The sequence below is a fragment of the Mandrillus leucophaeus genome, unplaced genomic scaffold, assembly GCF_000951045.1.
Source record: "Mandrillus leucophaeus isolate KB7577 unplaced genomic scaffold, Mleu.le_1.0 Scaffold269, whole genome shotgun sequence".
Lineage (NCBI taxonomy): Eukaryota > Metazoa > Chordata > Mammalia > Primates > Cercopithecidae > Mandrillus > Mandrillus leucophaeus.
The window spans coordinates 4,848,519-4,864,068 of record NW_012102798.1 but is presented as its reverse complement, the minus strand read 5'-3'; the positions used below and the strand labels follow the sequence as shown (position 1 = coordinate 4,864,068).

The 15,550-nt window shown below is 44.3% G+C and overlaps 1 protein-coding gene across 1 annotated transcript; it reads right to left on the bottom strand.

The window, feature by feature from the left end:
- Positions 1-10,722: 10,722 nt before the first annotated feature.
- Positions 10,723-12,188, bottom strand: KCNE5 (potassium channel, voltage gated subfamily E regulatory beta subunit 5). Its single transcript, XM_011984526.1, has one exon. The coding sequence runs from the start codon at positions 12,044-12,046 to the stop codon at positions 11,618-11,620; it is 429 nt and encodes a 142-aa protein (XP_011839916.1). The 5' UTR covers positions 12,047-12,188; the 3' UTR covers positions 10,723-11,617.
- Between the last annotated feature and the right edge of the window lie 3,362 nt (positions 12,189-15,550).

Genomic DNA, 15,550 nt, shown 5'->3' with positions numbered 1-15,550 from the left:
CTCTTCCGTAGATTTCTCTAATGCCTTTCTCCATAGATGTGGATTTTTCTCAAGGCTCTGCCCTCCACCTTGCCTCCACTCTCCTAGATTCAAGATGCAATGCCTCAGTGAGAGGCAGCATAACATAGTGGCTATGAGCACTGACTCTAAAGTCAGGCTGCCTGAATTTCAATACCCCTCTGTCATGTGCTAATAACTTTGGCAAGTTTCTCCATGCCTCTGTTTGCTCATCTGTAACATGAGGATTCATTGAGATCATGTATATAGAGCATTTGAACCAGGGTCTGACAGATAGTAAGCCTCATGCAAGTGTTTGTTTTTATATAGTCTGGGCCCCCAGACCCTAACTTTCACCTACACTCCAGGCCCACTTCCACTGGTTTCTTCATATCTTTCCCCAAAGATCTCTAAGAAACTCACCATGTCCATAATTGCCTGTATGTCTCCTTCTTCCTATCCCACCTTCTATTACTCATCTCTGTCAAATATCACCACTATCCTCATCAGCATGCTGTTATACCAGCATACCAGGCATACTGGCACATGCCTGTAAACCCATCTTCTTGGGAGGCTGAGGCGGGAGGGTCACTTGAACTCAGGAGTTCAAGACCAGCCCGGGCAACATAGTAAGAACCCATCTCAAAAACAAAACAAAACAAAACAAAACAAAACAAAAAACAAACCCAAGACTTTTCAGCTCTGTATGGGATGAAAGAAAAAGAAAACTCTAATGGGTTTGACCCTTCTCTCTCACTCACCATCTTACTGGTTGCATAACTCTGCCAATTCTACCTTTAAAAATTCTCCAATCTGGATGATGAAAATGTTTTGGAGTTGATAGTGGTGATGGTTGCATACCCTGTGAATACACTAAATGCCACTGAATTGTATACTTTAAAATGGTTCTAATGGTAACTTTTTTGTTATGTGCATTTTACTACAATAAAAAATGAGGAGGTTGAGGCTGCAGTGAGCCAAGATTGTGCCACTCCAAAGGTACTCCAGCCTGGGTGACAGAATGAGACTCTGTCTCAATAAAAACCAGCAACAACCAAAAACTGACCATATCTCTCTACGTCCATTGCCACTGTCATAGTCCAGGCGACTGTCATCTCTCCTCTGGAATACTGTCACAGCCTCCTAACTGGTCTTTTATACTTCTGCTTTTGTCTACCCCCAAAGGTACTGATCCAGGAGGTCTGAGTTGGGAGCCTGGGAATCTGCCCTATTAACAAGTACCCCAGAGAGAAAGTTTGGGAGTCACTGACTACAGCATGAAGTCCAAACTCCTTAGTCTGGCAGGATCTTTCATGTCTTCTCCTTAGTGTGACTCTCTTCCCCTTTATTTGACTTCTTCTTTGTAATTGCTTTATATTTTGACTAAGGATGATCATTTGCCATGAACTGAGAAGTAGGATTAAGATAATTTTCTCTGAAATTCAAGGAGGAGAGAGAGAGACAGAGAGAGGAGAGAGAGAGAGGAAAAGAGAGCTCTGGATTTAAACCTTAGCTCAAATCCTAGCTCTACCACTTACTAGCTATATCACCCAAAGTAAGTTACTTAACCTGTTTTCATCCTCTCTCTCCTTATCTGTTAAAATAATAGTACTACCCTACAGTTTTGCTGTGAGGATTAAATTAGATAACACACAAAAAGTGCTTAGTATTTATGTATTTACAGCACTTTTACAAAAAAGTTAATGAGTTTTTAAGCTTAGAAAAAATAGAAATGATACATGTTAATGACATAGTTTTTCAATAAATGTCAGAGTTGTTTCCTCAGTGCTTAGCCCAGTGTGTGGCACATATCAAAAGCTAAATACATTTTTTGCTGCTGCTGTTATTAATATCATAAAGTTGGGGCTAGGATCAAGCACACTGGCAGAGAGCTTAACTCTGGCAAGGTGAAGGAGCACATCTTCCTCAGAGCCGGAAGCATTTTAGGTGGCTGTGTGGAGATGGCTCAGATAGAAGCTGAAGAAGCTCCTGTTAGTTGGCCTCAATCTTCTCAGAAATGAAGGAGGTGAAATCATCTCCTGAGAATGAAGGGGAGGGATGCGGCTGGGGGCTTGAGGAGAGGGCAGGAAGTTTGGAGCAGCTGCTGTAGGGAATGTGATAGGGAGTCAGCAAGCGAGGAATGAACGGATTGTTGAACAGCCAGAGAAGCCAGCTTAGAGAGCACACATTGGCAGAGAACCCAGTGCAGGGTTTTTCAAACGAGCCAAGAGTGGAAGCAGCCACCTTCAAGGGGTCACTCAGGGCTGCATATTGGAAAGACAAGAATGGGACGAAAGGTAGGATAGTGAAGGATTGTAGGATGGGTACAGGAACCATGGAACAGTCCATGGACCTGGGCTGCAAAGGAAGTTCATCTATATTCCTTCAACACATATTTAACCACCATATATTTTATACATATTATACAAGTGCCTGGGCATGAGGGATGCTGAAAAGAACCGTACACACAAAATTCCTATATTTAACACAGGCCCACACAAAGACTTGCACACAAATGTTTATACATGTTTTATTCGTTATTGTGAAAAACTAGAAACTCAGATAATCTTCAACAGGTGAATGCATAAACAAACTATGATACCTACCTGAAATTACTCAGGAATAAGAAGAAATGAACTATTGATACATGCAACAATATAGATGCATCTCAAAAATCAGTATACTGAATGAAAGAAGTACATACTGCATTATTACATTTGTATAAAATTGTGGGAAATGCAAATTAATCTACAGCAACAAAAACCAGGTCATTGATTGTCTGGGCCAGCAGGAGGGAGACACAAAGCTAATTTTGGGGAGTGATAGGTAGGTTCATTATCTTGATTTTGGTGAGTTTTCACAGAATCAAGACAATATTCATATGTCAAATTCATATTCAATATTCAAAATTGACACATTTGTATGTCAAAACCCATCAGATCATCCACTTTAAATGTATGCACTGTTTGCATGTCAGTTATACCTCAAAAAAGTTATCAAAATAAATTTTTTTAAATTGACCATAGAAAAATAAAATATAAAAATAAAAAAATTGACCATGACAGCTCTGCCTTCATGGAACTTATAGACTACATGGGAAAGACTGACAGTAAACTAGGAAGTAAATAAAAATGATTATTTTAGTTATTGTTTGCTGCTGTGAAGTAAATATATAGGACAATGGGATAGACAATAGGGTGGGAGTGGGAAAAAGGAGCAACTATAGATAGGATGGTGAAGGAAGGCCACTGAGAAATTGCCATTGAACTAAGTCCTGAATGATGAGAAGGAAACAGCCATTGGATGATGTAAATAAAGAACATTCCAAGCAGAGGGAACAATATGCAAAGACTTTGAGGCAGAAAAGAACTTGAAGTGTTCAAGGAACAAACAGCAAGAAGACTAGTGTCACTTGAGTTTAGTAAGCAAGGAGAAAAGAGTATCAGGAGATGAGGTTTAGAGAGGTTGGCTAGGGTCAGATCATGAGGGGCTATAAATCATGGTAAGGAGTTGAGATTATGTTCTAATCGTATGGGTAACCCAATGGAGGGCCTTGGATTACCCATATGATTAGAACATAAATAGAGAAGAGACATGTTCTACTTTATGCTTCAATATTGTTCTGACTGTTGTATAAAGAACTGATTCTTGTGGGGGGCAATGGTAAAGGTAGGAAGACCAACTAGGAAGTGTTAGGCTAGTTCAGGTAAGAAATGACGGGGATATAGACTACAGTGGTAGAAGTGGAGATCTTGAGAAGTGGTTACATGTAGAATTTCTTTTGAAGGTACAATGGAAAGAATTTGGCTCCTAGATTGGCTGTGGGAGGATGAGGGAAAGAGCAGAATCAATCTGACTTCTGTTTTGGCATAAGCAAATGGGTGGTTGGTGGTAGTACCATTTACAAAAATGGATGCTATCAATAAGGGTAATCCTATAATTATCTTAATAAGTCTCATCTAGAAGCAGGAAAGACTACACAGAAAGACCAAAGGTGTAATTTCTAGAGCAATAGTATTCACTCAAATTAGCTAGGAAAGGAGGATGTTTGGTGTTTTGTGTTTCACGCTAACCTTATGTTTGTCTGTGCATATATAACATGATGAAATGATCTTGTTTTGTCTTACTTCGTTATGGTCACAAAGACATGTCTTGTCTTGCCATTGGACTTATCTGGTACTGGTGAGATTGCTTATGTCCAATAGGAAAATAACATGGCCTACCTGTGAACATCAGGCAAGCTTCTAAGAAGAGTGAAACCTAGATATAAATGTCACATCAGTTCCCAGATGTCAGGGATTGTTTTTTCTTTCACACATAGAAGAGCAAATTTGGGAGAAAGGAACTCAAAAACTCTAATTTGGACGTGTTAACTTCGAGATAGGTTTAGATACCCAAGGAGAGATGTTACATAGGCAGTCAAATATGCAAGTCTGAAGAGTAGGGGTTTCAACAGATAAAAACTATATAAATTTGGGAGTCATAATTGTAAAGATTGTATTTATATGTGGGGATAATATTTTTCATGTTGAGACTATTTGACATCATCAAAGGAGAAAGAGTAAGACGGAGAAGAGAGAAGGTCCCAGGATGAAGTCATGGGCAGTTCAACATTGAGAGGTTGAGGAGATGAGAGGTTGAGGAGATGAGAAGGCACCATTAAAAGGGACTGAGAAGAAAAAGGGCTAGTGAAGAAAGAGACAGTCCTGGAGACTGAAGTGTTATGGAAGTAAAAAGATGAATTTCAACAAGAGTCATCAACTCCATTAAATGCTGCTAAATAGTCACAAAGAATGAAGACTGAAAATTGGGCATTAGATTTGGCAACATGTAGGTCATTGGTGACCAGGACAAAGCAGTTTCATTGGTGTGAGGAGCTGAAAACCGTATTGCAATGGATTGAGACAAGATTGGAAGGTGAGAAACAGAGTCAGAGTGTAGACCATTCATTTGAGGAGTTTTACTCAAAAAGGGAAAAGAGCACTAGGGCAACAGCTGGAGGAGGAAGAAGGGCAAGAGAGTTGTTTTTAAGGTGAACAAGCCTAATATATTTTGTGTGCTGGCAAGAAATGAAACAAATGGAGCCAGAAGAAGAAGAATATCCTGAAAAATAGCAATAGTAGTGGAGGGATTGGAAGTCAAGATGAGAGGGAAGTACAGAATGGTAGCTACTGAACCCTTCCCCTGGGCCAGGCACTATGTTAACTTCTTAATCTTCACAGCAACCCTGGGGAAGTAGGTACTACATCTACTTTACAGAGGTGGAAAGGAGGCTTGGAGGTTAAGTAACTCTCTTGACATCACCCAGTTAGTGAAAAACCATAGAGTTGGACCCATGCAGCCTGGCACTAGCACCTACATCCTATGCACCACAGTATTCTGCCTTAGTGGAAGATGGAAAAAATAAGAAGGTGGGGGATCTTGAACGTACCAGCCACCAGGACTTGCTAGAGGAGAGGCTCACACTTCCATGGGATAGTGCCAGATACTTGGTACACAGGATGGAGACTAACCCAGCTGATTTCAGAGCAGCTACCTCCAAGCAGGGCTTGTCATTTCTCTGTGGCCTTGATTTAGTAGAGACTTATAGGTAGATTGCAGGAAAATGATGGCAACTCCATTCTTACAGTCCTCAGGGGACCCATCCTAGTATTTCTTCCCTCATTCCCCTCAGCCATTCCTCTTGGTGTTATGTTTGCTAAGGTGGCCTTCCAGTGGACAGAGGGCTAACTGGGAAGCAGGGCAAGGCCTTCTCTCCCCTTCCATCTGCCCCAATTACTCCCATCTCCACCCCCATCTTATCCCCCACAATAGGAGCCTCACATGAAAATGAAGATGCCCTCCTAGGCTGAATGTTGCAGTCTTCCAAAATCCCCTAGAAGCAGTAGAGTAAAGAAAAAAAAAAAAAGTCCTTTCCTTGAGAAGCTAATCACAATGTTGTGACTGCCAGAGTTAGCTTACCCATATCATATTTGAGTGTCCTAGGACAAGCCCTCTTTCATGCCCCTCTCCCTCACTCAGTGTCTGAAAGCCACTATTAAAAATATATTCTTGCATCATCGCTGAGATGAATCGCAGATTAGGTATAGATGAATAAGATCATTAGATCCTAGCAGTAGGAAAGAGATAGTTTGGGAATACTGGGACTAGGGAGAGCAAGAGTGAGCTCGGAACAAGAAGGGGAAAAATGAGATAAATACCAACCCCATAGTTTTTCCAGAAGCTGATCCTAATCACATTGCCCCTAAAGAAGTGGTCCTAAAAGAGGAAGATTGAAATTAACAAGTCCTTTGTCTCCATTCTTTCTTGTGCTGGGCCTGCTGGAGCTGTAGCCCCTACTGGATCACAGTTAGATCCTAAAAAGAACCAAGGGGAGATTCCCCTGTTCTTCTAGGGACCTGAAGTGTTTTCTTGAATAGACATCTTATGAGTCAGGTATGTGGAAATCCAGTGAGTTTGTACTGCAATCCAGTCATTCATGGCCACCTCCATCCTCCCCAGGGTTCCAAGAGCATCTGGCAGTGAGAGTAGAACGTGACTTGAGAAGCTGTGGGAAGTCCAGCATACCCACCTGTGTACTCTGCCTGACATGTGTAAACATTTCAAGGTACATCTTCTTCCATATTCCACTGAACCCCACAACTGGAGTTTCTTTCATGGGGTTTTACCTTTACACTATCCTAAGTGATCTGTTATAAAATGTGAATATCCATGGAAGGGGTACCATCTAAAGCAATGATTAAGTATGCCACTTCTATTTAAGGGAATTTAAGCGTTCTCGTTTTTCTCTGACTGAAAATGGCACTGTGGTAAAACAATGTCTATGTACTTAACACTACTGAGCAGTACACTTTTAAAAATGGCTATGTGGGTAAATATCACATAATGTGTATTTTACCACAATCTAAAAAATGTATCTGAGGGATTTCCCTGTCTACTCTGGCTGCACTCTCTTCAGAGGAAGAGGCACAGGCCACAGCTTTGACCACGACTCTGTCCTCTTTCAAAACATAGCAGATGGGGGACTAGTTGGGGCCACCTGGTCCCATGCTGTGAGGCCTAGCACCGAAAGAGGAATTGGCTTAACCACATTATTTGTCTTCCTGGACAGCCTATAGGTTATGTTAAGTAGGAACAAAAGGGCTGAAAAGTGACTTCTCATCCAACAGCTTCTGCCAAGGCCATTTTTGATGGAAAGGTCAAGTTCATCTAGGCTGACTATTGACCAATCTAATCTGTTCACCTTTGGTGATCCTCAGTCATACTCTCTTACCGTCACAGAACATTCCAGTTCACTCTTCCTCCTACCTCCCTTATGAAGCCCAGCACCCATGATTCTTACCCTTCATTCTTTTCTCTTATGCTCGCTACCAATCCCTGAGGACTCCTGTCTTCAAAAGTCTAGACTCCAGTCCTGGTGGAGCATTGTAAATAAAGTGCTACTGTCATACTTTTTTTTAAAGAGCACCATGGGCCTGCAGGTAAACGAGAGTAGAGTAGAATGGTGAGACAGTTATGCAGTTTCCTAGTCAGCCAAGATCCTGAGAATGGGGTAGATAAGCTTGAAAATGTGGGAGCCAGTGGCTAAGTATCAGCAATCCTCTTCTTTGAGCGTTAACAGTAGAAACTACATAATGGAAACTTTTCTCTTCCTCCCACTACCCCTACCCAAGTGCAAAGAGCACTCCTCCAAAGAAAGAAAAGGAAAGTATAAACTTAATACCTTCTATAGCTTCTATACTTCTCCTGGCCTTTTCCCATCTATTATCTCACTTGATCCTCAAATCCCCACAGCTGTAGACACTGGGGCACCAAGAGGTTAAGCAGCTCACTCTGAGAAACAAAGCTGGTTAATTGGCAAAGCCTGAGCTGGACCCAAGTTCTCCTGATTTCTGGTCCTATGCTCTCTCCACATCATGGTGTATTTGTTTTAGCCGGCAGGCAAGATTGTTTGGAAAGCAGCCCAGACCCTTTTATTGTTGTTGATGATACAAGTTATGTGCAGACCTTGGGTTTATAAAAGCAACGACAAATTGAAAAAGAGAAGATGGTAACTACAAACAAACAAAAGACCCCACTTATATCCTTCTAGAAAAGTAAAATTGACAACACAGAATTGTGTCTGTAATAGAAGAAAAGCATTTCTTTTCGCACTGTCGAGTAATTCCGGACATTGAAACTCAAAACATTCCCCTAGTTCTTCTTTCTAGAAAGCCTCAAGTTACAAGTAAGGAAGCAAAGGTCTTTTGCTTCATTATTATTTTGAAGTGAAGATCGAACCTGAATTGAAAGAGGATCTGGTTATGCAGAGGAGAAACAGACTGCTTGGTGGAGTAAAAAAAAAAAAAATCATTCTATTAGAATGTTTAACATCTTTAAAATCACATTAAGGACAAAGCTAACATTTTCCCAACTTGTATAGTCAGCTATTGCTGTTCAGGGATACATTATCAAAACCAGGAGTTGGCCAAGCAGCACCCAGTTCTTCTTTCTTCTCCCTATCTTTTGCTGACCACAATATGATCACTTCAATGCTGTTAACACCTCCACTGTCTGGTAAAAGTTGAGTGTCCAGACTTCTGAAAAACTTCGTTATCTGGGAGACAGTTGAAAGTCTGAGAGTATTTGAAAAAAGCCACTAGAAAGTAAATTAAATCATTCTTCCCAGCCCACGTCACTTTTCTCACCAGGAGGGTTCTATAGCTACTCTCGCTACATGTTCTTCATGGGTACCCTAAGTCATCATAAAAAGGTTAAAATGTTTTTAAAAGCAGGAACATTTTCCATGGGATTTGTTTTCCACAGCTGGCACATTAATATATAGTATGGGCACTGTCCCAACTGCTCCCAGCTTCTTTTATTTTTGGCAATATATTCTTTTAAATGTCTATGGGTAAATGATACAAATGTGTACCAAATTTCAACACCTGAAGCAGTGACTATGCTTCATTATCAAAGTAACCTTGAGGCTGGGCGCAGTGGCTCACGCCTGTAATCCCAACACATTGGGAGGCCGAGGTGGGCAGATCACTTGAGGTCAGGAGGTTGAGGCCAACCTGGCCAACATGATGAATCCCCGTCTCTACTAAAAATATATATATATATGTATATATATATATATATATATATATAATTAGCCGGTGTGGTGGCGCAGCCTGTAGCCCTGCTACCCTGCTACTCGGGAACTGAGGCAAGAGGATCCCTTGAACCTGGGAGGCAGAGATTGCAGTGAGCCAAGATCGCGACACTGCACTCCAGCCTGGGTGACAGAGCAAGACTCCATCTCAGTTCTAAAAATTAATAACCTTGAGTCCCCATTATGCCAGATAAACGAATGGCATTGTTTTATTTAGAACACAGGACTGAAGACTGCCCCGTCACATGTCCTCAGCATTGCTGTATATTATGCCTTCCCTCCACGTCCTCCCCAGGCCTTCCTGCCTGGCTGAAATGGCTCACACAGCTTCCCTTCTCTTTCTGTCATCGTCTTGGACTCCTGCCCAATCCCTGGCCCTCACCTTCAAGAGTGACCTTATGGCTGGAACAAGGACTGGAGAAGAGCCAATGGGGCAAAGCCAGTATAGCTTCAAGGAGTGAATCCTGGAAATAAAGGTAAGTTCACTTAACTTATTAATAGTTCCAATAAAATGCTAGATGGGCTGGAAGGTCAGACCCAATGCCTTGAATGAGGTTTGTGTGTTATCAGTGCATTTAAGTGACTGGTAATATATTTGTCCTGCTATCATTATCAGAGAACCCAGCTATATTTAAGCAAATTGGCTTACTTCTAAGAGGTGATTTTATTTGTGGTTGATGAAGCCCAAACAGCCATCATCAGATATAAGCATTTCAGCTGTAAGCAGGGACATTTCTGACAACCTTTTTGAGACAAGGAGAACAGATGAGTACAACACATACCTCTAACTTTACCCATCATTGGTTAAGATTGCTCAGTTCAAGAATTTTCTCTTTGACTTCAGATTTATACTATTTGGTGGCTTCCTTGTGTGTTAATAAGCCACTTTAAAAAAGTTATTGGCTGGGTGCGGTGGCTCATGCCTGTAATCCCAGCACTTTGGGAGGCCAAGGCAGGCGGATCACTTGAGGTCAAGAGTTCGAGACCCTCCTGGCCAACATGGTGAAACCCCCGTCTCTACTAAAAATACAAAAATTAACTGGGCATGGTGGGGCACATCTGTAATCCCAGCTACTAAGGAGGCTACTTGGGAGGCTGAGGCAGGAGAATCACTTGAACCCAGGAGGCAGAGGCTTCAGTGAGCCTTGATTGTGCCACTGTACTCCACCCTGGGTGACACAGAGAGACTCTGTCTCAAAAAAAGTAAAATAAAAAGTTATTAAGGCGGCTTCTAAACATTAGGTTTGATAATAGCTGAAAGTGATGGGTCTTAGAGGTTTTTTTAAAGTGCATCCTGAAAAACTGCATTGTGATCTTTGAAAGTGCTTCAGAAATAAGAAAAAAGGAGGGGTAAGTGATAAAGTAGGTATAACTTTTGAAACACTTGAAGAAACAACCCATTTAGCCACATAAACATTTTCTTCACCCACAATCACACGTATCAAATTGGAACTGGATATATAGATACAAATATCACAACCACCCAACCCCCAAATCCAAACTTCATTTCCAAAAGCAAAAGAAAAAGGATTCCTTCTCCATATGGTACTGGGTCTTAAGGCTGGAATGTTTGAGAGAAGAGTCTTGTGTTATTGTTTAAACAACCTTTATTACCTGCCTCTGACATTCCCCAGGGTTACAGAGCAGGGAACATCTGAGCCTCAAGTTCCACGGATGAAGCAGACACTGCAATAACAACTGAATCAATAGAAGAGAGGCATTTGGAAGTACGGGGGTGATACACCCAGTAATGGTAACCCTCAGCAGAAGATGGCATAGCTACCAGAAATCAGGGAAGTTACCACTGGGATGAAAACTGGGGAGGCGAGAAAAACATACAGTTGCAGTCATAGATCATTTCCCTCCCGGTTGAGCACTCCTCCCGCTTCCGTCCCCCATTAAGTTCATTCTATCCCATAGACTGTTCCTAGTGTCCTGCTAGCTCCCTACTGAAAGAGAGAGGGAGGGAAAAGATGTCTGAGGTCTCTTCATTTCCTTTGTCTCTGTCCCTAAGGCAACTGGAAGCTGGAGCTGCTGCAGTCGGCCTGGCAAGCCTGCTGGCTCTACAGAGTGAGCAGTCGCTGGCAGCCCCTGGAGCAGCTGCCAGTTAGAAGGCCCAGAGTTCTGATAGAATGCATTGCTTCAGTTCAATGCCAAGTGTTGGACGTGTTGGATTCAGTTCCCAGAGGGCTGGAGCCTGCTGTCAGGGCTGTCTGAAGACAAGAGAGCAGAGGCAGTTTAGTGCAGTTGGATGTGCGGGGTAGGGGTGGAGGCGCAGGGGTGAAGAGGGAGAAACTGGCCAGGAATGGGTAAGGTGGTGCTTCTCCTTCCAGGGCCTTCCAGACAAGGTCTCCTGGCCTCTCACCATTATTTGGGCCTCAGATGAGGCGAACCCTGGAAGGGAGTGGGGGGTGAAAGGCGGGAGGCGCGCCCAGGGATGAGCGAGATGAGGAGGGCGCGAACCAGCAACCTGGGGCTGTGGTTTTAGACCCGCTCAGCCCCCTGGGCCAGGGCAGGCAGCCCCCCGGGGGCAAGCTGGCGGCAGCCCTCGGCCGGGGAGTCCGCGGCAGTCTCGGCGTCGGCGGCCAGGGCGCCTCCTGGGGCCCATTCATGCTCGGCGCTAGCCTGGGACGGCTCGTCCTTGGCCTCGACGAGCTTACGGGAGCGGGTGTAGGCCAGGATGAGGCCTCCGGCCAAGCAGGCGTAGAAGATCATGATGAGCAGAATGTAGAGATAGGCGTCGTCGCCCTTGGCGCTGGTCACTTCGCGGCCCAGGAAAGGGTCAGGCACGACCCCCATGCCCATGCTGGGGCCAGGGCCTGCGCCCAAGCCGCTGGCGTTACCCCGATGGTGCAGCTCAAGCAACAGGCGGCTCAGAAGGGTTCGCAGCCTCTGGCTCTCGCTGCAGTTCATGGCTTTCGGGGAGTGACACGGCGGCTCCAGGACGCTGCTGACCTTTCCCCCTGGGCGAGGGGAAGCGAGCTAGCGAGCGGGCCGGCCGGCGGGCAGGGCTCAGCGGTGGCAACGGCGGTGGCACCCAGCTCTCCGGCGGTCTCGCAGTGGCTGGGGGCGCTGACCGCGGGGCCTCCTTATTCTCTCACTCCCGCCCCTCCTCCCCTTCCCCACCACGCCCCCTCCGGCTCGCGGCCGCCTCTTCCCAGGCTCTGGCTGTCTCGCTGCTCCAGGGAAAGGGGACAGCTGGTGGGGGGAGGAGAAGGGGACAAGAGTGGGGGCGAGGCTGAGAGACGGGCGGAGGGGGCGGGGGCTCGGAATGCGCGAGGCCCCGGGCAGCAGAGGCTGGCAGGGCAGCTTGCTGGGGCCAAGCCTGGACCCTGGGCTGCGGAAGAGAATTCCTTCCAAGTTCTGGCCATCTGCCCTGTAGGCCAGGCTTTGGCCCAGATACAGCATTTGGCCCCCTAAGGCAGCTCTGCCTTGGGGCGCTCAAGGGAGAGGGCAGACGCCTTTCCGCGGCAGAGACCCCTTGTCCACATTTTATGGAAGTTACTCCCATATACGAGGACCCAGGCCTATCTTTTTAGTCCTCATTCCTTTCTTTTTCCCCCCGCCCCCCTTCTCACCCCCCTCCCACCTTGTCGGAGGAGAGCATCTCATTCAGAAGATGCTCAGGCTGAATTTGGTGACTGAGTGCACAGGCACCTGCTAGAAGGCCAAGGCAGAGTAGAATTCCCTGGTTATCCAAAATGGTTTCTGGTGATATAAGTGATGTAACAGCCTTTTTGGAAGCACCCCTGCTCTGATGTTCTATGACACTTTTTGAAAAGTCCACACATCTTAGCACATGAATGTCCTATTCATAATGGGACCCTGTTTCCCATGGGTAAATAAGCCATCTTCCCAGAAGTGAAACCAAGTTCTTCCAGTAAGAGTAGCATGCACATTAAAAAAGACCCTTTGAATACACTCTGTAGATGTCTCGGGATCTGAAAAGTGCCAGTTCTAGAGAATATGCTCACCCTACTCCCAGTTAGGCCAGCACACAGCTATGTGCCTCTCTAGACTTGGTAACAGGTCTAGGCCCTAATGGCTTATAGGACAGCCATTTTTTCTCAAAGGCTATCTTTTTTTAGGGGAAAACAAGGCACCAAGGCAAAGATCAGGCCAGATATGTTAAATTGGAAACAGACTGAGCTTCACAAAGGAAAAGGGTTGGTTTGTAAATGGTGGGGTAGAAAAAATTAGGTAGTGCTGGCTAGGTGTAGTTGTCCATAGTTGCCAAATGAGAGCAGAAAGAAAGAAAAGTGTATGACCTTATGCACACCTTGAAAATAATGCTGCCTGTTCAAGACCGTTCAGTCCAGGGACCATTCCATCTATAGGTGCCATGGGTTAAAAAAGGAAGGTTTTCCGATGCCTCTTCCCCAACCGTTCTTCAGCTCACCATCCACCCAGGGGCTGTAGCCTTCTGTGTGTTCAGGTGAGGCTGGCATCAAACTGTATCCAGGGTCTCAAAAAGAGCCTTGCTTCACAGCCTCTAAACAGGCCTCAGAGACATTCCGCATGACCCTGACACTGGCTGCCTTCTAATCACCTTGCCTCAATCTTCTCACCTCAGAGGGGCTCAGGAAAGAATTGTTAAAGCAACTTGGCAGGATGAATGCCAGAGAGCACAGCTAGAGAATTTTCAAAGCAGTACTAACCTAGCGATATGACTGTTGAGCTAAAAAGACTTCTCTTATCTGTTAAAACAAGAGTCCCCAACCTCCCAGGCTGCTGGACCCTGGCCTGTTAGGAACCAGCCGCACAGAAAGAGGTGAGCAGAGGGCAAGTGAGCATTATCACCTGAGCTCCACCTCCTGTCGGATCAGCGGTGGCATTAGTCTCAGAGGAGCTCAAACCGTATTGTGAACTGTGCATGCCACGGATCTAGGTTGCATGCTTTTTATGAGAATCTAATGCCTGATGATCTGAAGTGAAACAGTTTCATCCCGAAACTATCTGCCCCTTCCCAATGTCCATGGAAAAAATTGTCTTCCACAAAACAAGTCTCTGGTGCCAAAAATGTTGGGTCTGCTGTGTTAAAACATACCTAGAAATATCTAGGGATTTTTTTTTTTTAGAGGAAAGGAGGAAGAAGCCCCTTTACTGTAACATAAAAATAATCATTTAAACTTGTTTTCTAATTTAAACAGCCTTATGAGCGAATAAGATTCTCATTTTCCAAAAAGGAAACTGAGGTTCAGACTGGGTAAGTAGCAGGACTGGAATTATAAAGTTTGACCTTCTTCTTCTCAGTCCTAACACATTACTTGTGTCACGTGGGTGGTATTCAAGCGCTACCTCCATTTTCCCACCTCTCCCTCCTCTTGAACCTTCTAGAGTCCAGTGCTTTCTGCCAAGACTGCTTTCCATAAGTCACTTCACCAGTGACCTCCCGGTCAAATTCAGGGGTCTCTGCTCCCTTTGCATCTTTGACCTCGAGGATGAATTTGAAACCATCAACCACCCACTCCTTCCTGCAACTCTCCTACCCTTGGCTCTTGTGGCATTGCATTCTCAGGTTTCTCTTCTTATCTCTCTGACCCATCATTCTCTGTCTCCTTTGCTGGTTCCTCTTCTTTCCTTCTCCCATTTACTATTGGAATCCCCAAAGACTCAGTCCTCAGCTATTCTGTCTCAACACCCATTTCCTTGAAGAATGTCTCTTTACATGGTTTCACCTACCACTTGGCATATATTTAGCCAAATTTGAATCTCTAGCTCTGATTCTTGGTAGCATGTCTCAGATCCCTCTGCTCCTTTCTTTCTCGTTTTATTGCCACAAGCTTAATCCATGTCCTCATTACCTCAGGTCAAATATGCAAACAGAGAATCCTGGCTTATAGCCGAATCTATCATGTTATGGCTAGAATAATTCTGCAACACCACTTCCATCAATTCAGCCGTATGTTCAGAAACCCCGGAGTTGTTACTCATTGATTCTTTAATAGAGTTTAGTCTTCTGTGGTGGAACTTAAGCCCTTACCACCAATAGACACCATCTTCTCCCCTTTAAATTTGAAAAACAGCATCTTCCTGGAGTTCCTCTGCAATACTCTGTACATTTTGCCTTCCTCAAAATTTGCTGACTGAAAGAAGCCTTGCTGTATCCCCGTTTGCGCTTTCAGATTCTTCACAATGCACCCTTCTGAGCTTTACTTTGCAGCATTCAATGCAGAAATCTTGGAAAACACAAAAAAGTAACAAGAAAAAATTTGGAAATCTTGGAAAACGCAAAAAAGCACAAGAAAAATTTTGGAAATCTTAGAAAACACAAAAAAGTGACAAGAAAAAAGAACAAAAAATTACCAATAGTGCATACTCATGACAAATCTCTCTCTCTCTCTCTCTCTCTCTCGTGTTTCATGGCCTTTTTCTCGTGTTTCATGGCCTTAACAACGTACTGTAAATTTTTCCATG